The following is a 26723-nucleotide window of genomic DNA, read 5'->3' as shown; positions in this document are numbered from 1 at the left end:
GGAGCTCCACAACTCCCTTCAGCACGCCACCCTCGTCTATTGCGACAACGTCAACGCAGTCTACCTCTCCACCAATCCCGTGTAGCATTAGCGCACGAAGCACGTGGAGATCGACCCACACTTTGTCCGTGAGTGTGTCGCTGTCGATGACGTTCGGGTTCTCACCGTCCCCATCACGCTGCAGTTCTCGGACATCTTCACAAAGGGGTTACCGGCGAGTGTATTCACCGATTTTCGATCTAGTCTCAACATCTATACTGGATAGAGTTGAGTTCGCGGGGGTGTTAGAGTACTCATTTAGGGTTTTGGGGTTAGCCCTTTGTAATTACAGTTACACCCCTATGTAAGGGGGTGTTTGGTTTCTAGGGACTAATTTAGGAACTTACGCAAACTCTATTTTAGTTTCCGTATTTGGCAATTTAGGACAAAAATGGAGGGACTAAAAAGTAGTTCATAGAAACGAAACACCTCCTACTTTCTTTACTGCGATGCTCCTTGGATTGAAGTTTTGCTCATGCCAGTCTCAATCTAACTTGCAGAAGTGTAATATGGGGCTTCAGTTGTTAGAGGACAGGGTATACCGGTAAAATTTACTTCACTCCATTGCTTCTGTGTTCTTATATAATTACGTGTATTAGGTTCATGAAGGACATGAACGGATGAGCCCCTCGACTCCCACCCCGCGTCCAGCCCCCAGCTCCTCGTCTCCCACGCCCAACCCCTCGTCTCCCACGCCCAACTCCTCGTCTCCCCTCCCCAGCCCAGCCACCTCCACCCAGGACGCCAACGGCCATCACCACCACCCCATCTCGCCGGACTTCATCACGAAACCGGCGACCACCTCCTCAAACCTCCCATCCCTTCCGGCCTCTGGCTCTTCAGTGCACACAGTGCACACCGTTTTGGCTCCCCAGGGTGGGCGGGCAAAGTCTCAGAGGTGGAAGGACGCCAGCCCTGCCCCTTCGAGTTCCGGCGGCTCTGGGACGGTATCCCGATCCTATAAGGATGTTGTGCTCGTCCTTGGTGGGAGACCAGAACCTTCCCTATCGAGTGTGGACGCTTCTTCTTCTCCACTGAAGGTTGCTCACCGTTTCATACCGGCTGGGAAGGCGGGCTGCAGGCGTCCAACAGGGCAGACTGGATCGCTAGTGCTCCCTTCTCAACCTGAAGGTGATTGGCAGGAGGTGGTGCATAGGAGAGCTAGACGTGCTGCATCTGATCCTCGTCGATGGTCCCCAAAGGATCTCCGAGGTAGATGCTTCAACTGTCTGTCTCCCTCCCACTTCGTTGCTGCCTGTAGGCGACCTACACGCTGTTTGGTGTGCCACGGTCTCGGCCACCGGGCTTCTGCGTGCTCATACCAGAAGAATACGGAGAAGACATCGAGGTCGCACCGTGCACGTCAAAGTCCCCGCGTACCGGTGTGGCAGCGCTTAACAAGGATGCAAGGATCTAGTTCTCAAGGAGGTGATTTCCAGATGTCCAGGCGCAAGGAATCAGTGTGGAAGCGAATCTCTCCGTTGCAGTCGGCCACCGGGGACGAATATCATTCACCCCTGCTGTTGGCGTCGGGCTCCGGGGAGGCTGTTCCACCAGTTCATCGCAGAAAGAGGAAGAGGCGTCGAGCGAAGCGTCGTGTGGCAGAACCGCCCGGATTATTCCAGCTTAAGTGCCTAAGTCACGCCTCAGGGGTCGTAACACACTTAAATTGGAATAACCCGTCAGTCCCTCAGATCTAGTCTGATAGAGCCACTTAACCAGGATCAAATTCCACAATCTCACTCGAAGGTGAGTCACAGAAGAAATACAATAAAACAGGAAACCTCAAATTAAGTACTGGGTTATTACATAAATCGGAGTTTTTGAGTAGCAAGTAAAGTTGACAAATTAAAGTGCAGCGGATAATCGATGTCGTCGGTAATGAGGAAATGGGCAAGGCCTAGCCCACTACTCCTCATGCTCCTCTCCTGCCGGAGCAACATCCCACTCGACCGTCCAACCCGGTGGCAGGGTGGTAGGCCAAGTCACACCATCAACTACATCCTGCATGGTACCTGCAAAAATGGTGCCACAAGCAAGGCTGAGTATACTAATACTCAGCTAGACTTAACCGGTGTGAGGAGTCTACTCCTCTACCTCTAGACTATGCAGCTGTTTGGCTGAGGGGTTTGGTTTGCCAAAAGCACTAGCTGTTTCTAAAATCAACTTTTAGCTTTTCAAATTCTACCATCATTAACTTAGCTAGATTTGCTCCTTCTAAGCATACATGGTAACAAGCAATTAGCTCAATCAACAAGTTATCTCATGTAATCCACATTTCGCTTCTTACTCGATGCAGTACAAGGAATCAAGCAGTCTCATTAGCTGCGAGAAGCAGACGATTCGAATCGAGTTTTAAAACCTTGCAAGGTAAACCTAAACACACGGCATGTCAGGGTACTCCGACCCCACACATGACAACCGTCCCCATCGATTCCCCGTTCGCGTCCAGGCCTCACCGCCTTGGCATACAATGCTCCACTGACCCCGACTGCCGTCGTGCAGTGGCCGCACTTGTACCCACCATAGCTAGCATGGGAGACCCTGTCTCAGGTCGCATGAGGGATAAAGTCAGCGCCCGGCTTCACTCAGGTACTAGGTTTACCGGTTACCATTTTTCCCGGCATGTGCTTAGTACGTTCAAAAGCTTGACTCAGGTATCCACACATTAATCCTTAATTCATTTTTCCCGTCTCCTGGACAAGGCATCCTCCCTGGATCCAAGTCCACGGACCAACATATATCCCATTATTAAGATGAATACAGTCAATTCCTGACCTCGCGCGAGTGCTAGAAAAATCACTCGACTTCTACCGAGATCCTGATTAGCAAGCAGCTACTCGACCTAGCATACTAGTATTCATCTCAAAAAGGAATCCTAAGTTCATGCAACTAGAGGTTTCAAGCAACTCCTACACTTAAGTGCACATTACAATCCTACAAGCATTAAGTGTAGTAAAGTAGCATATAATAATACGGTTATGCATAAAACCGGGGCTTGCCTTCAATTGCTGGGGCTGCGGGGAGATCCTCAATAGCAGCCTCTGAAGCCTGCTCCTGGTCCTCCTCTTGGACATGTCCTTGCTCGGGGATGAGCACGTACTCTCCGTCGGCAAGATTACAATCTAATGAATGCAATGCGTAAGATATATGCATGATAGGATATGTGCTTTTAGAAATTACAACTTTTAAAGGTGTAGGATCTTTTGAGTTTAAAACAAGTTAACTTTACTTATGTAAAACCCTTAGTGGTATACTTGGTAAATTGGGTTAGTTTTAATGGGATGAGGTTTATTCCTTCTTCTCTTTTCTTTTATTCTCTTTAATGTTTTGGAGTAGGTTTGAACTACAAGTTGCTTTTATAAAATTCCAAAAATTCTGCAAAAATTACAGTGGCTTGTTACTGGTGTATGATTCTCTGTCTCAAAATTTGGGGTTCAGAAAGTGAATGGTTTTCTCTGGATAAAATTACCAAGTTTTAGGGCAGAAGGGGTACTTTGAACTACAACTATTTTTTAACAGTGGGTAGTTTTCAAAAACTTATTTTTGCTGGCTTTTAGGTGTTGTAACATGACTTGATACAAATTTCTAGTCATTAATACCCTTTAATTCTTTCCCCAAGATTTTCTTAAGGTTTCTAGCCAAAGGGGTGCTTTCTACTACCACTATACTTGAAAAACATCAAACAACAGAGTTCTTATTTTTCTTAGCTAGTATTTTGTGCAAGAGCAATCATTCTGGAGTTTGGCTTCCTTTTGCTTAAGGGAAGGGGTGGTTTGCATTATTTGAGCTAAATGGCCTTTCTCACAAATTACTAGCAAAAGGCATGGGTTCACTTCTTTTTCATGGGTTTGTATTTTTCTCTGGTGGTTTACCTCATCATGGACTTAGCAAAATTTTGGTTGCCCATTATCACATTATTTGGGGTTGCTCATGATTTAGTGGGAAAATGCCTTATTATCATTTTGTATTTATTTTCCCTACTTAAAAAGTTGGGCTGGGGTGCTCTGTATTTTTGTAGTGGGGCTCTGGTGGTTATAAGTTCACTGGATTTTTGTTAACCACTTTGGTTATAGTTTTGAAATTCTAATAATTGATTTTCAGTCTACATAAGGCTAATTACAGCATCTTAATTAGAAACTGGTCCTAATTAATGGTCTCTGCATTTTTCCTAGGTTCTCTGTTGCATAAGTAAACTAGGAAAAATATTATTAATCACTGTTCAACATTTTCTAATGCTTTTCTGATTTTTTCTAAGTTTTGGACAAAATGGCTTTAAATGAATAACTACATCATAATCTCTAATGCTGGGGCTCTTACTATTTTTAAACAGTGTCTAATTAAGGTATAAGCATCTACAAATTTTCTTAAGCTCAGCACAAAAGAAAAACTAATTTTCCTTAATTAAACAAGGTTTAGGGGGTTTCTGTTTTTAAATTTAAACTCTAAAATTTTGAACAGAAAGCATGGGGTTTACTATTTTTAAATGATAGATCATAATATTCCAGAGCTAGCAAAATTGGTTTGACAGCTTTTCATTAAGATTTCATCAAGTTATGGATTTTCTAAGTTCTCTGGTTATTTTAAAAAGAATAACAGAATTAATTAATGGAAATCCACTTTGCACTGGGGTCCCTGGCGGTTTTTCTAAGTTTTTCTCGCGAATCAGTCCTTAGGTTACTATTTACATGAGTCGCTGACATTACGGAAAACCCCTCGGGTTCTACAGAACCTAACCCGAGGTCCTTCTTCTACCTCAAACAGTAGCCGCGGCGAAGAAAAGGGCGGAGGGGCTTACCGGCGGCAAGACTGTTCCGGTGAAGTGGTCGATGGTGAAGGGGAGGTCGCGGGGATCACAACGGTGTGCGGAACGCCGTCGGAGATGGCCGGAGTCGGTCGGTCTACGCGCGCAGGCGGGGATGCTCGTCGGCGGCGAGGAGACCGGCCTGGTCACGGCGAGATAGTTCAATCAAATAGGTCAGGGAGGTCCACGGGATGCCAGAGAAGACATGAGCGAAAGGAATTGGTCGGAGACTCACTGGATAGCTCGGTCCACGCGCGGCGGCGGAAGACCGAAGTCCGGTGAGGTTGATCTCGGGCCTCCGGTGAAGTCCGGTCGGGTCCGAGGGCTTGGCAAGCTTCACGGGCTACTGGCGGAGCTAGCCGAAGCACTGGTTGGGCTGGAGGGTGGCTGGAGTGGGCTGGCCACGGCGGCCGTAGCTCTGGTGGCAATGGCGGGCGGAAATGAGCTCGCCGGAGCTAAGGAACGGTGGCTGGCCGGTGAGGGTGAGTGCGGGGTGAAGAGAGGTGCGCCCGGGGAGGCTTTATAGGCGCGGGCGGGCACGGCCGAGGGCGTGGGCGCGTGGCGGACTTGACCGGACGCCGGGGCGAGCGCGCGCGCGGGTTGGGCGAGCTCTGGCGTGCCGACCAGGGTCGAACACGTGTGCCCGTGCGTTCTGCCCAAGCTCTGGCGCGTGTGGTCGCTCATCCGAGCCTGCTCTCGCCTTGGTCAGTGCACAAAACCTCTTCTCCTCCCTACAAGCTACCATTCTTGTGTGGAGGTCATAGGATTTTGCCTACTGGTTGCAGAGATATGGAGCCAGGAAATCTGGTCTGTCTCCCTGCCCAAACCCGAGGCAAATCCCAAGTTTTGTCGTGTCTAGGGCTCGCGTCCCAATGCCATCTTCTGGCACACGACGGAGGGGTTAGTTAGACACAAATTTTGTCAATGGGGCCATTAGGATTCGAGTTAGGGATCAAGGTGAACATCCCTGATCTTTGGCTCAAGGTCTGAATTTCAGAATTCTGAAATTCAGAATTCCCAATGAGTCCCAACAAAAGAAGCTTGATTTGGGGGTTTTCTTGAATTATTTTGGCTAAGCTTTCTCAATCTATCTTGTTGCTTATCAAATATACTTTAACTTATATAATTGGCTCAACTCAAAATTTTAAACTTTTCATTCCCTTTTGCTTGTTCTCTTGAATTTTGTTCATGGGGTTCACTTAGGGTTCTTAATTAGGGTTGCACATTCTTATCCTTTAAGAGACTCAATTGTCTTGATCATGACACTTTTAAGCATATACTTGGTGAATTCTTTCTTACTTAAGTTATTTTGATGCTCATGCTTACTTTGGTTCACATAAAATAATGGTTCTTGGTTTGGCTTTTTAAGAGAAACCCTAGGTGACACTGGGGTGTCACAGCCTTCCCCCCTTAAAGGAATCTCGTCCCGAGATTCGGGCCAGAGTCCTCCCGGGGTGAAGCGAAGGGTGAGACTGATAGGAAAAGGGTGGGGATTGTTATTATTAGGGCAAAACTGCTCTTCGAATGTCATTCTCTTTGCAACTTCAGAAGGAAGTCCTTTTAAGTTTTACTTTATAGTCATTTCATTCTGAATTAAGATCATATTTTTGGAAATTAGATTCAAAAGGCAGGAGGAGGGGTTGGGGGTGATTACATACCAGCTTCCTTAGGTAGGCAATCGGGGAAGTTGGATCTTAAGAATTCCTCGGTTTCCCAAGTAGCTTCCTCCTCTGAGTGATTACTCCACTGGACCTTAAACATCTTGATTGATTTAACCCGAGTTGATCTTTCCTTGCAATCCAGAATCTTGGAGGGGTACTCTTGGTACGAGAGATCTGGCTCTATCTCCAATTCTGGCTCTGCTAGGATCTCAGTCGGCAATCGAACACACTTCTTCAGCTGAGATACATGGAATACACTGTGAATGGCAGACATATTTGAAGGTAACTTCAACTTGTATGCTACGGGTCCACATGCTTCTATGATCTCATAAGGTCCAATGTAACGAGGGGCTAGCTTGCCTTTGATCCCAAACCTCTGCACTCCCTTGGTGGGTGATACCTTGAGGTATACGAAACTTCCCACCTCGAACTGGAGAGGTTTCCTTCTTCTATCATGATAGCTCTTCTGCCTGGCCTGAGCAGCTTCTAGATTCTTCCTGATTAGCTTGACCTTCCTTTCGGCTTCAATCACTAAGTCAGGTCCAAAAACTTCTCTTTCACCAGGCTGAGACCAATTGAGTGGTGTCCTGCACCTTCTTCCATAGAGAGCTTCAAAAGGTGCCATCTTTAGGCTGGATTGATAACTATTGTTATAAGCAAACTCTGCCAAGGAGAGGTGCTTATCCCAGTTCTTGCCACAATCGATCGCACAAGCTCTCAGCATATCCTCCAGAATCTGGTTTACCCTTTCCGTCTGACCATCTGTCTGTGGGTGGTAAGCTGAACTCCTGATTAGCTTGGTTCCCAAAGACTCTTGCAATTGTTCCCAAAATCTGGCAACAAATTGGGCTCCTCGGTCAGAAACAATGGTCCGAGGTAATCCATGCAAACACACGATCCGGTCGATATATAATTCTGCATACTTCTGAGCCTTATCAGTGGTGTGCACAGGAAGAAAATGTGCCACTTTCGTCAATCGGTCCACAATAACCCAAATCGAATCATGATGACGAGAGGTGTTGGGTAGACCCACAATGAAATCCATGCTGATGTCGTCCCACTTCCACGAAGGTACGGACAGTGGTTGCAAAGCTCCAGCGGACTTCAAGTGGCTTGCCTTTATCCTCTGACAGGTGTCACACTCTGATACATACTGGGCTATCTCCCTCTTCATTCTGGTCCACCAGTACACAAGCTTCAGATCATGGTACATCTTGGTGCTTCCCGGATGCATAGAGAATTTGGAGAGATGAGCCTCATCCAAAATTTTCTTCTTGAGATCCTGGTCCTTAGGAATTACCAATCTGTTTTTGAACCATAACACACCCTTCTCATCCTGGCGGAAACAATTATACTTCTCAACCTTCTGATGAAGATTCTTCTTGATAATCTGCACTCCCTTGTCATTGAGCTGGGCCATGATAATCTGGTCTTGCAAGGCTGGCTCAACAGCAATGTGAGACAAAGAACCAGAAGGAATCACTTCAATCTGCATCTTGCTCAACTCATCACACAAGGTGTTAACATGAGAATCCATCAGAATACAGTTGCATTGCAACTTCCGACTCAAGGCATCTGCTACCACATTAGCCTTCCCTGGGTGATAATGTACCTCCAGGTCATAATCCTTGATCAGCTCTAGCCATCTTCTCTGCCTCATGTTGAGATCAGCCTGAGTAAAAATGTACTTAAGGCTCTTATGATCAGTGAAGATGTTGCAGTGGGTTCCCATTAGATAGTGCCTCCACATCTTCAATGCATGAACCACTGCTGCTAACTCAAGGTCATGAGTAGGATAATTTTGCTCATGAGGCCTGAGTGCTCTTGAGGCATAAGCAATGACTCGGTTGTCTTGCATCAAGACACAACCTAGCCCGGTGCCAGAGGCATCGCAATACACATCAAAAGGCTTGCTGCTGTCGGGTTGCGCCAATACTGGTGCTGTGGTCAGATGCTGCCTTAACGCATGGAAGGCATCTTCGCACTTCTGACTCCACACAAATTTGACTTCTTTCTTCAGCAACTCAGTAATAGGCTTCGCAATTCGAGAGAAGTCCGGAATAAATCTTCGGTAATAACCAGCTAATCCTAGAAAACTCCGAATCTGGCGAACAGTCGTTGGTGGCCTCCAGTTCATCACCTCTTGCACTTTGTCAGGATCAACAGCTATTCCAGCCTGAGAGATAGTGTGACCCAAGAATTTGATTTCCTTTAGCCAAAAATCACATTTGGATAACTTGGCATAAAGGTGGTGCTCTCGCAGACGTTGAAGTACTACATGCAAATGCCCGGCATGCTCTTCTTCGTTCTTCGAGTACACCAGGATATCATCGATGAAAACCACCACGAACTTGTCCAATTCCGGCATAAAAACAGAATTCATCAGATACATGAAATATGCTGGTGCATTTGTCAGCCCGAATGACATCACCAAGAATTCATATAGCCCATATCTGGTTGAGAATGCCGTCTTCGGAACATCACTTGCTCGTATTTTGATCTGATGGTAGCCAGAGCGAAGGTCTATCTTGGAAAACACCTTGGCTCCGACCAACTGGTCAAAAAGAACATCAATACGAGGCAAAGGATACTTGTTCTTGATAGTTACCGCATTAAGAGGGCGGTAATCTATACACAGCCTCAAGCTTTCATCCTTCTTCTTCACAAACAGTGCTGGACAGCCCCAAGGCGAAGTGCTTGGGCGAATAAATCCCTTATCCAGCAACTCTTGCAACTGCTTCTTCAACTCTGCCAACTCAGCGGGTGGCATTCGGTAGGGCCTCTTGGAAATTGGGGTCGTTCCCGGTTGCAACTCGATGGCGAACTCAATATCCCGGTCCGGTGGCATTCCTGGCAATTCATCAGGAAAGACATCTGCATACTCACAGACCACTGGGATCTTCTTCAGGGGTAACTCCGTCATAGAGAAAGCACATGACTGAGAAGAACCCTGACTAGGCAGAATCAAAGTGAAATTTCCGCAGAAGGGAGAATTAACTTCCACGGTACGACTGGCTACGTCAAGCACAACTTGGTGCAAGGTCATCCAATTTGCTCCTAGAATAATGTCCACATTTTCCAATCCCAACACAAGAAGAGTGGTTTTGATAATGTGGCTTCCCAGTTGAATAGGCACACTTTGGTTTAATTGATTAGTTGCAATTTTACCCCCAGGTGTGACTATCATGAATGACCCTTTTGAGTGAGAGAATGGCAGTTTGCAATTAGCACTGAACTTTTGGCTAATGAAACTATGAGATGCACCAGAATCAAACAGAATTAAAGCAGGTTGATTATAAACTGAAAAGGTACCGGTCATGATAGGAGCTCCTTCTGGCACTTCCTCTAGAGCAGTGAAGTTGAGCTTCCCTTGCCTGACTTGCACCTTCTGCTTTCTTCCCTTGTCTTGATTTGGTGCTGGCATCTGCCTCTGCTGGTTCCTAGGACAATTCTTGGCATAGTGGCCCACATTGCCACAAGTGAAACACTTGTTCCCATTGCCCTGGCGGAACTGCTGCTGCTGAGGAGGCTGATTGTTCCTTGGGGCGGGAGCTGGATAGCGGTTGGGTGCCGGCTGCTGCTGCTGCTGAGGTGGCCTGATCACCCATCTGCCTGCCTGCTGCTGAAAACCCCTGCTCTGATTGTGAGAAACAATCCGGAACCTCTGAGCCTGAGCGGATGGTGCTGCCATTGGTGCCTTCCTCTTCTTCTCTGCCCGGTGAGCAACAATGCAATCCTCCTGAGAGATGGCCATGTTGACCAACTCATTGAAGCTATCGGCCCGGACAGTGTTGAGTCGTTCCCGCAGCTTGGTATTGAGACCCCTGCGGAAGCGATCCCTCTTCTTTTCATCAGAATCAGCATGATACCCTGCATACTGGCATAAGTCGTTGAAGGCTTGCGCATACTGCAGTACCGTGCGGGTTCCTTGATTGAGGGCCAGGAATTCATTCAACTTCCGATCAAGAATGCCAGCTGGAATGTGGTGTCCTCTGAAGGCAGTCTTGAATTCCTCCCAAGATACTTCACGATCAGCGGGGAGCATAGCACGGAAGTGGTCCCACCAAGTCCGAGCAGGGCCGCGAAGCTGTTGTGCGGCGAAGCGAGCCTTGGCCTCATCAGGGCAGTCTCCCGTGAGGAGGGGAAACTTGGACTCGACGACGCGAAGCCACACGTCGGCGTCCAACGGATCCTCTGCCTTGGTGAACAAGGGCGGCTGCGTGCTCAGAAACTCCTGGTATGTTGCCATAGCCGGAGGTCGCTGATGCTGGCCTCCACCATGATGCTGTTGGTGGGGCTGGCGCTGCAAGAGCTGTCGCAGAATTTCATTCTGCTGGGCCATCAGCTCCTGCACTGTGGGAGCTGGAGGAGGTGGCGGGGGAGCTTGCTCATTTTGCCCGCGACGCTGCCTCGCTGCCATCTGAAAACAGAGATTGTCGCCATTGTTATCCCAATTCACATTTCCGTATGACAAGATATCATCTCATATGGAAGGAAAATGCTATAATCATAATATTAGGTTCGAAATGAAGATAACATGGTGACAAGGATCCCACAGATATCAAAAGTTTACAGGGTTACATTAATCAGGGGAAGGTACCCACAAGCCTAGTCCAAAATGTGATACTACTAAGCTCGCATAGGTTTCTATCCGCCTAAAAATGTCAAAGCGACTGCTTAACCCTGAGCGGTGGATGCGACACTGGATACGGGTGAAGGAGGTATCGCGGAGGTAGTCCCATTGGCACCAGGGGCTGGTCCTAGCTCCTCGGGAGCCTCTTCTCCCTCGCTTCCTGCTTCATTGGCCTCCATTTCCAGGTGGTGCATGTCCAAGTGGTCATTGGCTTCTTCAAGTTCCCTCTGCACGTCATGAAGCTGGTTCTCCAAGACATCAATAGTGTTATCTCGGATCTCCACTTGCTGCTCCAGGGTGGTAATACGCTGGCTCAGCCTTTCCACCTGCAGATCCTTCTCCACCAACTCTGTGGATAGGTCGACCACAAAATCTTCCCGACTGTCGAGGGTGAGCTTGGCAGCCTGAGCGGTGTTAGCAAGAAGTGTCATAGCATCGCTCTGAAGGGCCTGAAGGCGGTACAGCGCACTCATGCACTGAACAGTGACCCTCCCAACCAAGTCAGGATACATTGCCCACACATCCTTCACATGGCTCACGCGGTTACACCACATGGGATCATCCTTCTTCTCAGCAGGGAAGAGTCCCAAGGGGTGCATCACCATCTCCAGGGGATGGTAGCCACAGAAAGTCGTCAGAGTCTTCATGGCTGCTGCCTCAACGGTGTCGTCCGTCCTGAGTCCAATCGTCTCAGAATCAAGAGAACGCCAACCCGGCTGAAGGGGATGAGCCTCCAAAGTTAGCCAGACCCGACAACGAGGTACCCGATGCTCCTCATACAACTGCACCGTGTACAAAGGGGGCGTAGGGTAACCGGCGGAGTTAAGCACTTCCCACAAAATGGAAGGAAAGCCATCGCGAGAAAGGAAGTCAGAACTGAAACGAGAGTCTCCTCCACTGGCGGGGGTGGGTGAATTCATCTGCGGAAGGGAATCAAAGATAAAGATTATGGTGGAAGGAAAAAGAAAAAGAGAGCCCGGATGATTTCGAAGAAAAGGGGGGTTAGCTCAATTTTAATTCCTCTTTATGTTTTATAATGCATGCATGCGGAAAGAAACGTTGCCTCTCAAAAGGAAAATAGGGTGCCTTTTTAGGGCATCCTAAAATATAAGTATTGGCCCACAGGGCCTAATTAGTTAGCCACCTATTTCTCCCTCTATGCCTAAGGCCTTTCGTCCTAGGTCTAGCGATCTAGTCCTGACGATCCGTAGTAGCTTCTAGGCAAATTTTAGATTTTGAAAATTGGCATTCATGGTTTATTGTCCTTCTCTGTGGTGGAATTTGCTCCGATACCAGCTGTGGCAGAACCGCCCGAATTATTCCAGCTTAAGTGCCTAAGTCACGCCTCAGGGGTCGTAACACACTTAAATTGGAATAACCCGTCAGTCCCTCAGATCTAGTCTGATAGAGCCACTTAACCAGGATCAAATTCCACAATCTCACTCGAAGGTGAGTCACAGAAGAAATACAATAAAACAGGAAACCTCAAATTAAGTACTGGGTTATTACATAAATCGGAGTTTTTGAGTAGCAAGTAAAGTTGACAAATTAAAGTGCAGCGGATAATCGATGTCGTCGGTAATGAGGAAATGGGCAAGGCCTAGCCCACTACTCCTCATGCTCCTCTCCTGCCGGAGCAACATCCCACTCGACCGTCCAACCCGGTGGCAGGGTGGTAGGCCAAGTCACACCATCAACTACATCCTGCATGGTACCTGCAAAAATGGTGCCACAAGCAAGGCTGAGTATACTAATACTCAGCTAGACTTAACCGGTGTGAGGAGTCTACTCCTCTACCTCTAGACTATGCAGCTGTTTGGCTGAGGGGTTTGGTTTGCCAAAAGCACTAGCTGTTTCTAAAATCAACTTTTAGCTTTTCAAATTCTACCATCATTAACTTAGCTAGATTTGCTCCTTCTAAGCATACATGGTAACAAGCAATTAGCTCAATCAACAAGTTATCTCATGTAATCCACATTTCGCTTCTTACTCGATGCAGTACAAGGAATCAAGCAGTCTCATTAGCTGCGAGAAGCAGACGATTCGAATCGAGTTTTAAAACCTTGCAAGGTAAACCTAAACACACGGCATGTCAGGGTACTCCGACCCCACACATGACAACCGTCCCCATCGATTCCCCGTTCGCGTCCAGGCCTCACCGCCTTGGCATACAATGCTCCACTGACCCCGACTGCCGTCGTGCAGTGGCCGCACTTGTACCCACCATAGCTAGCATGGGAGACCCTGTCTCAGGTCGCATGAGGGATAAAGTCAGCGCCCGGCTTCACTCAGGTACTAGGTTTACCGGTTACCATTTTTCCCGGCATGTGCTTAGTACGTTCAAAAGCTTGACTCAGGTATCCACACATTAATCCTTAATTCATTTTTCCCGTCTCCTGGACAAGGCATCCTCCCTGGATCCAAGTCCACGGACCAACATATATCCCATTATTAAGATGAATACAGTCAATTCCTGACCTCGCGCGAGTGCTAGAAAAATCACTCGACTTCTACCGAGATCCTGATTAGCAAGCAGCTACTCGACCTAGCATACTAGTATTCATCTCAAAAAGGAATCCTAAGTTCATGCAACTAGAGGTTTCAAGCAACTCCTACACTTAAGTGCACATTACAATCCTACAAGCATTAAGTGTAGTAAAGTAGCATATAATAATACGGTTATGCATAAAACCGGGGCTTGCCTTCAATTGCTGGGGCTGCGGGGAGATCCTCAATAGCAGCCTCTGAAGCCTGCTCCTGGTCCTCCTCTTGGACATGTCCTTGCTCGGGGATGAGCACGTACTCTCCGTCGGCAAGATTACAATCTAATGAATGCAATGCGTAAGATATATGCATGATAGGATATGTGCTTTTAGAAATTACAACTTTTAAAGGTGTAGGATCTTTTGAGTTTAAAACAAGTTAACTTTACTTATGTAAAACCCTTAGTGGTATACTTGGTAAATTGGGTTAGTTTTAATGGGATGAGGTTTATTCCTTCTTCTCTTTTCTTTTATTCTCTTTAATGTTTTGGAGTAGGTTTGAACTACAAGTTGCTTTTATAAAATTCCAAAAATTCTGCAAAAATTACAGTGGCTTGTTACTGGTGTATGATTCTCTGTCTCAAAATTTGGGGTTCAGAAAGTGAATGGTTTTCTCTGGATAAAATTACCAAGTTTTAGGGCAGAAGGGGTACTTTGAACTACAACTATTTTTTAACAGTGGGTAGTTTTCAAAAACTTATTTTTGCTGGCTTTTAGGTGTTGTAACATGACTTGATACAAATTTCTAGTCATTAATACCCTTTAATTCTTTCCCCAAGATTTTCTTAAGGTTTCTAGCCAAAGGGGTGCTTTCTACTACCACTATACTTGAAAAACATCAAACAACAGAGTTCTTATTTTTCTTAGCTAGTATTTTGTGCAAGAGCAATCATTCTGGAGTTTGGCTTCCTTTTGCTTAAGGGAAGGGGTGGTTTGCATTATTTGAGCTAAATGGCCTTTCTCACAAATTACTAGCAAAAGGCATGGGTTCACTTCTTTTTCATGGGTTTGTATTTTTCTCTGGTGGTTTACCTCATCATGGACTTAGCAAAATTTTGGTTGCCCATTATCACATTATTTGGGGTTGCTCATGATTTAGTGGGAAAATGCCTTATTATCATTTTGTATTTATTTTCCCTACTTAAAAAGTTGGGCTGGGGTGCTCTGTATTTTTGTAGTGGGGCTCTGGTGGTTATAAGTTCACTGGATTTTTGTTAACCACTTTGGTTATAGTTTTGAAATTCTAATAATTGATTTTCAGTCTACATAAGGCTAATTACAGCATCTTAATTAGAAACTGGTCCTAATTAATGGTCTTTGCATTTTTCCTAGGTTCTCTGTTGCATAAGTAAACTAGGAAAAATATTATTAATCACTGTTCAACATTTTCTAATGCTTTTCTGATTTTTTCTAAGTTTTGGACAAAATGGCTTTAAATGAATAACCACATCATAATCTCTAATGCTGGGGCTCTTACTATTTTTAAACAGTGTCTAATTAAGGTATAAGCATCTACAAATTTTCTTAAGCTCAACACAAAAGAAAAACTAATTTTCCTTAATTAAACAAGGTTTAGGGGGTTTCTGTTTTTAAATTTAAACTCTAAAATTTTGAACAGAAAGCATGGGGTTTACTATTTTTAAATGATAGATCATAATATTCCAGAGCTAGCAAAATTGGTTTGACAGCTTTTCATTAAGATTTCATCAAGTTATGGATTTTCTAAGTTCTCTGGTTATTTTAAAAAGAATAACAGAATTGATTAATGGAAATCCACTTTGCACTGGGGTCCCTGGCGGTTTTTCTAAGTTTTTCTCGCGAATCAGTCCTTAGGTTACTATTTACATGAGTCGCTGACATTACGGAAAACCCCTCGGGTTCTACAGAACCTAACCCGAGGTCCTTCTTCTACCTCAAACAGTAGCCGCGGCGAAGAAAAGGGCGGAGGGGCTTACCGGCGGCAAGACTGTTCCGGTGAAGTGGTCGATGGTGAAGGGGAGGTCGCGGGGATCACAACGGTGTGCGGAACGCCGTCGGAGATGGCCGGAGTCGGTCGGTCTACGCGCGCAGGCGGGGATGCTCGTCGGCGGCGAGGAGACCAGCCTGGTCACGGCGAGATAGTTCAATCAAATAGGTCAGGGAGGTCCACGGGATGCCAGAGAAGACATGAGCGAAAGGAATTGGTCGGAGACTCACTGGATAGCTCGGTCCACGCGAGGCGGCGGAAGACCGAAGTCCGGTGAGGTTGATCTCGGGCCTCCGGTGAAGTCCGGTCGGGTCCGAGGGCTTGGCAAGCTTCACGGGCTACTGGCGGAGCTAGCCGAAGCACTGGTTGGGCTGGAGGGTGGCTGGAGTGGGCTGGCCACGACGGCCGTAGCTCTGGTGGCAATGGCGGGCGGAAATGAGCTCGCCGGAGCTAAGGAACGGTGGCTGGCCGGTGAGGGTGAGTGCGGGGTGAAGAGAGGTGCGCCCGGGGAGGCTTTATAGGCGCGGGCGGGCACGACCGAGGGCGTGGGCACGCGGCGGACTTGACCGGACGCCGGGGCGAGCGCGCGCGCGGGTTGGGCGAGCTCTGGCGTGCCGACCAGGGTCGAACACGTGTGCCCGTGCGTTCTGCCCAAGCTCTGGCGCGTGTGGTCGCTCATCCGAGCCTGCTCTCGCCTTGGTCAGTGCACAAAACCTCTTCTCCTCCCTACAAGCTACCATTCTTGTGTGGAGGTCATAGGATTTTGCCTACTGGTTGCAGAGATATGGAGCCAGGAAATCTGGTCTGTCTCCCTGCCCAAACCCGAGGCAAATCCCAAGTTTTGTCGTGTCTAGGGCTCGCGTCCCAATGCCATCTTCTGGCACACGACGGAGGGGTTAGTTAGACACAATTTTGTCAATGGGGCCATTAGGATTCGAGTTAGGGATCAAGGTGAACATCCCTGATCTTTGGCTCAAGGTCTGAATTTCAGAATTCTGAAATTCAGAATTCCCAATGAGTCCCAACAAAAGAAGCTTGATTTGGGGGTTTTCTTGAATTATTTTGGCTAAGCTTTCTCAATCTATCTTGTTGCTTATCAAATATACTTTAACTTATATAATTGGCTCAACTCAAAATTTTAAACTTTTCATTCCCTTTTGCTTATTCTCTTGAATTTTGTTCATGGGGTTCACTTAGGGTTCTTAATTAGGGTTGCACATTCTTATCCTTTAAGAGACTCAATTGTCTTGATCATGACACTTTTAAGCATATACTTGGTGAATTCTTTCTTACTTAAGTTATTTTGATGCTCATGCTTACTTTGGTTCACATAAAATAATGGTTCTTGGTTTGGCTTTTTAAGAGAAACCCTAGGTGACACTGGGGTGTCACACGTCGTCAGGGGGCGGCAATGCAACAGTTATCACCAACTTCTGTTTCTTCCGACGATGCTGTTGCTCTGACAACTTTGGAGGAGACTACAACGGTAGAGCAGAAATATGATCAGCAAGGCAGGCCTATGTTCTCTCCTTTATGTGTGCTGGAATTCTCGGCGGAGATGGCGCGTGAGGATGCAGCTTTGCGGAAGGCTCTGTTTGTCACAATAGTTGGTACTAGGCCAGAGGTCCTAGGGGCTGAGATCATCAATGAAGTTGCTCGAAGTTTTAACGTCGATGGGGGTTCTATGTCCATTCACCAGGCAATGCCCGAGGATTTCATTCTGTTCTTGCCGGATGAACGAACAGCTTCAAGGGTATTCAATGATGGAAGTATTTTCAGAGGACCACTGTTTGACCTTGTGTTTAAGAGGTGGACGCGTTGTGCAAATGCGGCTGCGACATCGCTCCCGGCCTTGATTAATGTGGAGATCAGGGGCATTCCGGCCCATGCATGGTCTCGATCTACAGCAGAATTTCTGCTGCGAGATTCGTGCATCATTTCCGAGCTGCACCCAGCAACAGCATTGAAGACTGACCTATCGTCCTTCATGTTGAAGGCGTGGTGTCTGGATCCGAGGAATCTACATCGTGACATGACTCTCATCATTTCGGAGCCAGGGCCTGCGGCAGGAGAAAAGCGTTGTTTATCCTACAAGATCAGCCTGATGGTCACCCCTGTCGATGCCTCGGAAAAAGCTATTGTTATTCCCACTCCGCTGAGCGACAATGACCCCCCTGATGGTGACGGTGATTCCTTCTTCCCTGGGTCGCCACAGAGACGTTCAAAGCACAGTGTTGGTGGGCGACGCTCAGTCCATTCTCGTTTGGGCCCGCAACTGCCTTCTCGACGTATGGAAGGAGGTCAACAGGAAGCCGGAGAACCATCCTTGAAGATGCACAACTCTGTGGAGTCTGCTTTGGGGACAACATCTGATCCGTGCATGCGCAGGAATTGTTTGTTGGGCGGATCCAGCCTGGAACTGCTTGCTGGGGCTACTGAACAGACTGCTGGACTGGTTTCCAAGGAAACAATTATGCTGGACAGTTTACGGGATGGCAGACTCGAAGAGACTCAATCTGAGGATGGGCAGCTGGAGCAGGACAGTTTACGGGATGGCAGACTTGAAGAAACTCACTCTGAGGATGGACAGCTGGAGCAGGTCGCATTACTTTCCCCCCAACAATCTGCTGGTCCGCTGAAATCTAATGGGCCTCTACAGCAGGAAGAGGGCACTATGGGTCTGGTGACCCACTCTGACGTAGGGTCGCTGGGGCAGGTCACATTAATTTCCCCCCAACATTCTGTTGGGCCGCTGGAAACTGATAGGCCTGTCTCGCCCCAGTGTCAGAGCTGCAGAATGCATCCAAATGTCTACGGGACATCACTTAAAGTTTATAGTAGAAGAAGACAACGTGTTTCAGTTGGACAGGTTGACGCGCCAGAGGACGTATCTCCTTCCAAACAGCAGTTCTTTGAGATGGTGTCCAAGAAAATTGGTTGTTTACTTCCTACTCCAAAAGCTAAGAAGAGGAGAGAACCTGCCATCCCTTCGCAGGGACTCCGTCGTAGTCGACGGGTGGCTGGTCTAGGCGCTGAGCACATTCCACAGATCCCCAGGGCCAGGATTTTGGTGATGAAGGCTATCCATAATACTTCAGACACGAATCAGCTCAACAGTGAGGATCTGGAGACTTATGCCAAGCTGTTCTGCCATCCTCTCTCCTATTCACAGATTCAAGCCCTTGCAGCACTTTTTGGTTGGGCAGTCCCAGATGACTTGGGTGGAGCGGCCACCATGGTCTGCTAATTTGGTGGATGTGTGTTGTCTTGTAAGTGTTTACTAATGGATCCTTCCATGATTCTGTTCTGGAATGTCCGCGGATTAAACTCCGCCGCGAGGCAAGATTCTGTAAGGAGTCTAGTAGAGTCGGTCCGTGCAGACATAATTTGTTTACAAGAAACCAAGATGTAGAGCTGTAGCCGTCGTCTTGTTCTCTCGTTATTAGGTCCTGACTTCGACAACAATTTTGTGACTCTTAATTCTGTTGGTGCTAGCGGTGGTGTACTGCTGGCCTGGAGATCTAAATTGGGAGCTATTGTTGACTCCCGTGTTGATGTCTTCAGTGTCTCTGTCAAATTCTGTCCAACGATTGGTGATGAGTGGTGGTTGACCTGTGTGTACGGGCCCCAGGGTAATGATAGGAAGCTCATGTTCATGCAAGAACTGCGCCTTATTAGAGATAATTGTGCTGGACCTTGGATTGTTGGTGGAGACTTCAACTTGATTTATAGAGATGAAGACAAAAATAATCCTAATCTCAACCGATTCATGATGGGGAGATTTAGGAGATGTATTCAGGATTTAGGAATCAAAGACATCGATCTGCATGGAAGGAAATTCACCTGGTCAGGGGCACATGATGTGTTGGTACGACTAGACAGAGTCTTCTGTTCCGTTGAGTGGGAGCAGAAATTCCCAGATTTCTTACTCCAATGTTCCGCTTCCGAGGGCTCTGATCATTGTCCTCTCCTTCTTGGATTGAAGGATAATCTTCGGGGCAAGAGGAGATTCCACTTTGAGTCCTTCTGGACAAGATTTGAGGGCTTTCATGATGCAGTTTCTAATGCTTGGCACTCTGTACAGATTAATGCTTGCCCTCTTAAATCTCTCTCCCTCAAGTTCAAGGCTACAGCCAAGGGGCTACAACGATGGAGTGACAAAAAAGTGGGCAACTTCAAGCTACAGCTCGAGTTAGGTAGAGAAGTGATGCTGCAGCTAGAATCAGCAAGGGATGGTAGACCTCTCTCTGATCTCGAACGCTGGCTGCTACAGCAATTAAAGAAACATTGCTTGTTCCTTGCTTCCCTGCTCAAGACGGTGGCTAGGACCAGATCTCGGCTGTCTTGGCTCAAGGACGGCGACGCCAACACCAAGTTATTTCATGCTTGCTCAAGATTTCGCAAGAGGAAGAACTTTATTACGGCAATTCGGGATGGAGATCAGCTGTTCACCTCCCATGATGGGAAGGCTGAGGTTTTCTGGGATTTCTATATGAATCTAATTGGAAGTGAAGTGCAGAGAAACCAAACTATCAACCTTGATGCCTTGGGACTGCAGCAACATGACCTTCAGGCTCTTGAGTTTTTAATTACTGAGGAGGAGATCTTGAACACTATCAAGCAACTCCCCGCGGACAAGGCTCCTGGCCCCGATGGGTTCACCGGGCAGTTTTATAAAAGCTGCTGGCCTATTATAAAAAATGACATTATGGCAGCTGTTTCAACTATTTGGGGGAGAGATTTCAGGAATTTCAGATTCCTTAACACAGCTTTCATTACGCTGCTACCAAAACATAATGATGCTATTGCTGCCAAGGATTTCAGACCCATTAGTTTGATCCACAGTTTCGCCAAGTTGGTGACTAAGGTTCTTGCAAATAGGTTGAGGTGTCATATGGAGGGGCTGATCTCTAAAGCACAAAGCGTCTTCATCAAAGGTCGCTTCATACAAGACAATTTTATGCTTGTCCAGCAGACGGCAAGATTTCTCCATGCTAAAAATCAGCCCAGAATTCTTTTGAAGCTGGACATTTCCAAGGCCTTCGACTCGGTCTCTTGGCCTTTCCTTCTTGAGGTTCTGGAAAAATTAGGCTTTGGCCCAGTGTGGAGGGATGTGATAAGTGGTTTTCTTATGACCTCTTCCACCCAGATCCTGCTCAATGGGGTGCCTGGAAGGTTCATTTCGCATAGAAGGGGCTTGCGGCAAGGTGACCCCTTGTCTCCGCTGCTTTTTATAATTGTTATGGATGTCCTCACTTTGCTGTTTATCAAGGCTGAGGAGCATGGGTTGCTGCAGCCCATTTCTTCTAATTCTTTTCAGCACCGGATCTCGCTCTATGCAGACGACGTGGCTCTCTTCCTAAAACCAGAGCCTAGGGACTTAAACACTGTTGTGAGGATTTTGGATCTGTTTGGGGATGCTTCAGGATTGAGAACTAATATGGCAAAGAGCAGTATTGTACCCATCCGTTGCACACATGCTGATTTGAATTTGGTCCAGCAGCTCCTTCCCTGCAGATTTGAGACTTTTCCAATTAAATACTTGGGTCTCCCTCTCTCCCTGAAGAAGTTATCCAAAGCTCAGCTTCAGCCTCTTATTGACAAGGTAGCTGATCTCTTACCGGCTTGGAAAGCTGACCTGATGACCCGTGCTGGTAGAGCTACCCAGGTGCAGTTTGTGCTCACTGCTACTGTTATTTATCAAATGATGGCTCTGGATTTGCCTAAGTGGGCTATTAAAGCAATTGATAAAATCCGTCGTGGGTTCTTGTGGCGAGGGCGTAAAGAGGCTAATGGTGGTCATTGTATGGTGGCCTGGGGCAAGGTCACACGCCCAAAAGAGTTAGGGGGGCTTGGTATTTCTGATCTCCAATGCTTAAATAGGGCCCTTCGTGTTAGATGGATTTGGCTCCAAAAAACTGATTCTTCCAAACCTTGGACTGATTTGCCATTCCATTCAAACCGGTTCTTGGATAGCTTGTGCTCTTTGGCAATGGCCTCCATAGTGGGTGATGGTCAGTCCACTCTTTTTTGGCATGACAGATGGATCCTGGGTCAGAGGATTGCAGACTTGGCCCCTCATGTTTTTAGTTTGGTTCCTAAAAGGCCGGTGAAGCGAAGGACAGTGGCTGATGCTCTGTGTAGCTCATCATGGATTGGGGATTTAAGGGGAGTGGTATCTTGGGAGGTCATTGCTGACTTCATTTTGCTGGCAGATGTTGTGGCTGATGTTGATCTTCAACCGGGAGTTCCAGATAAACATTATTGGAGGTTCTCTTCCAATGGTATCTATTCGGCCAAATCTGCTTATGAGATAATGTTCTGTGGTTCTACCTCCATGGCGGGCTTTGAGAGAGTGTGGAGCACCTGGGCGCCGCCGAAGTGTCAGTTTTTCCTTTGGCTGGTCCTACATAATAAATGTTGGACGGCTGACCGGCTCGCTAAGAGGGGTCTTCCCCATCCTAGTTCTTGCCCCTTATGTGACCAGGAAGGAGAGTCTATTCATCACTTGCTTGTTTCTTGTGTCCTCGCGAGGCAATTTTGGTATCTTCTTCTCCAGCGGGTCGGCCTGTCCGCACTCTCCCCCGGGATGGAAGATATCAATTTTGAAGCTTGGTGGAGTAGATCGGCTGAGGTTACTCCTAAGGACCTTAGAGATGGCCTTAACTCTTTGGTGGTTCTTGGGGCTTGGACTATCTGGAGACACCGTAATGACTGTGTTTTCAATGGTGCTCAGCCTTCTATAGCTAGATTGCTTACCTCAGCTAGTGATAAGTTCAATATGTGGTGTTTTGCGGGGGCCAAAGGCTTGACCCGTCTTTCGGACCTAGCTTTTGTGTTCAACCCCGGTTAGAAGGGGGTTATTATTACTAGTGTTGTTTGTGTGTGTGTTTGTGGGAGTGGTGTTTAGGTCATTGTAATTATCATCCTTCTTTTAATGAAATGATACGCAGCTCTCCTGCGTGTTCGAGAAAAAAAAAACGAAACACCTCCTAAGATGGTACTGCTAGTAGCCCTTAAATAGAGCAGGGTTATACTATATACATATTTTTTTCTCATTGTCTTTGACAGAAAACAACATGCATGTGTGGGGTTTTTTTTCAAAAAAGTAAAATAATATTTTAAATGCACATATCCTTGTTGTCTTGTAAAATAAAGGACCAATAATTTCATTTGCATTCGGTGATTTTATCCAGCATGATGCTGTGAATATAAGTGTTTCAAATGGATCTTACGGCTACATTTGTTTGCATAGGTTTTGTCAATTTAGCGAACACCACAAACCACTGATTTAATATATTTCAGAACACACAAAGACAAACCATGTTGTGATTATTTTCCACTCCACTGCTGTGTCTCTTAGTAATGTAATAATGTAAGTCTTCTTATGTGCAGATGAAGGCAATGAAGTATGGATCTGTGCCAGTACAGTTAAACTTTTCCAGCGATGAATCAAGGTAAAAACCAAAAAACATTTATTTGGGCAATCCATCAGTTTGATATGATTTAGTTGAAATGCTTTTTTGTATCCAAAGTGAGTAGAAACTGCATTGCATGACTATGAGAAGCTTGAGTATGGACCAAGTAGGATTTACATCAGTCAATTGACGGTTATGTTATGTACATGTTATAGCTTATGCTTTCCATTTATATGTACTTGTAACCAGGGAGTCAAAGGGGCATGAGTGCCGCAATACAGTAATGTCTCAGTACATCATCTCAACCTATGGAGATTTGTCTCTTTCTCAAGCACTTGATGACTTTGTAAGTTTGCAATCTCAAGGGAGAATATCTATTCTGTCACGGGCTGCTCATTGTGCACAATCAATATCTCTTAACAGATTAAATAATGTTCTGAACAACAATATAGGTCAAAGTTGCAATCGGAAGGCTCAGGAAGATGATTGAGTGAAACTATCTTATTTTCTGAAGTTACTTGCTTCTTGAATTTAACATAATTTACTTCCCAATGTACAGAAAAATGACCCTTCGCATTGGGATCGACAGATCAAGGATGGGATGGCTAGGGGTTCTTCATGGGACGCAAAGTGCTATAGCCTTCATTGGGAGGCTTATTCATCCATAACGAAGCTGTGAACTGGGCATCTGCTAGAGAAGCACATGACCTACATGAGGCACCATCTCCCCAAATTAAGGGTACCATTTTTTGGCATATAATTAGACTATCATTTAATTTCTTAGATGAACATTTAATCAAGCAAAAGGTCAGTGAATAAAAAATGGTATGTAGAGCTGCACTGGATTTCACAATATTTCCAATTTACTATTTTGAGTGTGCGTTTTTAGGAACAAGCATGAACAGTGTCAGTGCACTTGGCACATACACATCATTCTGGACAAACAAACAGTACCCCTCCGTTTTAGGGGCCTTTTTAAAGCGTTTTTCAAGGAATAAGAACTCGGATAATAGATTTGCCTCGCAATTGTAACTCATCAGCGGTATGTATTAAGTATTGGATTTATAGATTTCGTACCTACTTATTTGGTTTACATGTTTTTTTGAAGATTCGAATTATTTCTTGCTACTGTCGTATTAAACAACAATTATATTATTTAGTTCGGCCTAAAAAATCAACCTTATCTTAGGGTGTGTTTGGTATTAGGGACTAATTTTTAGTCCCTCCATTTTATTCTATTTTAATTCCTAAATTGTCAAATACAAAAACTAAAATTCTAGAAACCAAACACCTCCTTAGTAACCTCCGGACCCCACACATGAGCCATCCTAACCTCAAGCCAGATAGGGTCCGGTGTCGCCACGTGTCCGTCCCGTTACAGACGGAGCCTGGACCCCCATCATGATTCGGGCCTCTCCGGTCAGGTTATGGGAAGTCCAGGTATGCCACATGATTCCGGACTTGCTCCCTGCCCGGGTAGAGATCCGATGCCAAACACGCCTGATGTAAGCCGTCGGGAAGAGCCCAATGTAAGGCTCCGGCTTGGGGCCCACCAATATAAAGAATGGATGGGATGCCTACTTACCCATGTCAGTGGCAGGCGACACACTTCCCTCACATTAAATACACGCGACACGCACAATCTGTAGCATATGGCGTTCACTATTCCCCGCACTTTCCCAAGACGAGGGCGTTGACTCGGTACGCAGCTTGGGCGCACTTCATAATAACCTCAACTATTCCTTGTGCCTTATCGAGGAAGTGATAAGACAAGTGGAGAAGACCGAACGACACCACCCATTGCACCCCTACGCACGATAGTGTATCAGATTATGTCGCAACCTACACCGAGGCCTATGTAAGGAAAATGGACCCCAGGCCATTTGGCTAATTGAGTTTTGGTGTTTGATGAACAACACAATCCGTGAACTAATAAGTTTTCTAGTGTTTGTGTTTGTAGTTCACAGGATGCAAAAAGAATTGGACCAAGGCAATGAGGATGCAACACCTCAAAAGAAGACATAAAAAGATACATAGGAGTCCAATACTCAAGAACAAAGAAGCCCGAAGAAATCAGCGAAGAAATCCAAGATGAGGGCTGTCAGCCAGTGCCTGGTGGCACACCGGACATTGGTGTCCGGTGTGCACCGGACTGTCCGGTGTGGCACCGGACAGTCTGCGCAGAGAGGCCGCAGACAGGCGTTCTCTGGCTGTAGCACCGGACTGTCCGGTGTGCCACGGGCAGACGACAACGGTCGGATCCAACGGTCGACTGCTACAGGCGCCAACGGTCGGCTGACGTGGCGTGCACCGGACATCCACTGTGCAGTGTCCGGTGGTGCACCGGACTGTCCGGTGCACCCGACGACAGAAAGCTGCTGCTTTCTGTCCAACGGCTAGTTTGGGGTGTGGAGGCTATAAATACCACCCCAACCGGCCATTCTCAAGTGTGAGAGCCCAAGCAACATACCAAGACACATAGTGCATATTTCCAAGAGCTCAAACACCCAAGTGCTTAATAGAATCACTCGGTGATTAGCGTAGGTGCTTTGCGAAGTGCTTAGGTTAGTTAGACCACTTTAGCGCTTGCTCTAGGTGAACCCTAGTTAGTTGAGTGAGTTTTGTAAAACCACACAACCCCTCGGCTCTTGCGTGAGTCGTTGTAATTGTACCGAGTGGGGCGAGAGTCTTGCGAGACCGTGACAACCGCGTTTGTGTCACGGCCGCCACCGTGTACCGGAGGGAACGAGGCCCGCGGCGTTTCGGCCGGAAGCTCGATAATGGAGACGGCGGGGAGCGTCCGAGAGGAGCCGGAAGCGGAGCACCACTTGCGCGTGGAGAAGGCCCGCGGCTCTCTACGGAGTTACTCGACCGTGGTGCTTGGCCCTCGCGTGGGCTTCCCTTTGCGTAGGGGCACCAACGAGGATTAGTCGGGACCTCCCGTGGTTCCGGATACCTCGGTAAAAATACCGGCGTCATCCACGAGAGTTTGCTTCTCTACTTAACTCTTTACATTCCGCATTTATATTAAGCATTTAAGTTTCAATCTTGTAGTCATACTTATTTAGTGTAGATTGAAACTTAGCCTTTGCGGTAGAGATAGCAACACTTAGACAAAACCTAGTTTGCACTCTAGTTTGATTATTTGCATAGGTTTTGCTCTAGGGATTTAAGTGTGGCCTAGTTTAGTAAAAGTTTTTAGAAGTCCTAATTCACCCCCCCTCTTAGGCGACACCCGTTTCCTACAAGTGGTATCAGAGCCCGGTTTGGCTCATTTGAAACGCTTTAGCTTCACCGCTAAAAGAGCCGACGCTTTTTGGAGGAAGGGATGGATACCCATAGGCCACCACACTTCGACGGCACTAACTTCCCATATTATAGTGCTAGAATGGCTTGTTACCTAGAGGCTGTTGATCTAGGAGTTTGGAGAGTCACTCGTGATGGGATGAAACCCCTCAAGAATCCCGAGAAACCAACCACGAGTGAGGAAAAAGAAATTCACTTAAATGCTAGAGCCAAAAATTGCTTGTATGAATCTCTTAGCATGGATATTTTTAATCAAGTATTTACCTTGAAAACTGCTAATGAGATTTGGCTAAAATTGCATGAGCTCCATGACGGCACATCCAATGTCCGTGAGCAAAAACATTGCCTAGTCT

The 26723-nt window shown here is 46.7% G+C and overlaps 1 protein-coding gene across 3 annotated transcripts in view; it reads left to right on the top strand.

The window, feature by feature from the left end:
- The window catches only part of LOC100170250 (starch synthase V), a 41425-nt gene extending 17246 nt beyond the window's left edge, over positions 1–24179 (top strand). Inside the window, exons 18-21 of one of the 3 annotated variants that reach the window (XR_004857505.1) lie at positions 23042–23103; positions 23314–23410; positions 23624–23803; positions 23954–24179. Coding sequence is in view for 1 of the 3 variants with exons in the window: in NM_001130131.1 (NP_001123603.1) it covers positions 23042–23103; positions 23314–23410; positions 23624–23743 (279 nt within the window). In the remaining 2 variants the exon portion in view is untranslated. 3 annotated transcript variants of the gene reach the window in all.
- Positions 24180–26723: the final 2544 nt, after the last annotated feature.

Source organism: Zea mays, chromosome 4, assembly GCF_902167145.1.
Source record: "Zea mays cultivar B73 chromosome 4, Zm-B73-REFERENCE-NAM-5.0, whole genome shotgun sequence".
Lineage (NCBI taxonomy): Eukaryota > Viridiplantae > Streptophyta > Magnoliopsida > Poales > Poaceae > Zea > Zea mays.
The sequence above is the reverse complement of the archived record's forward strand: the minus strand, read 5'-3'. Positions and strand labels throughout refer to the sequence as shown.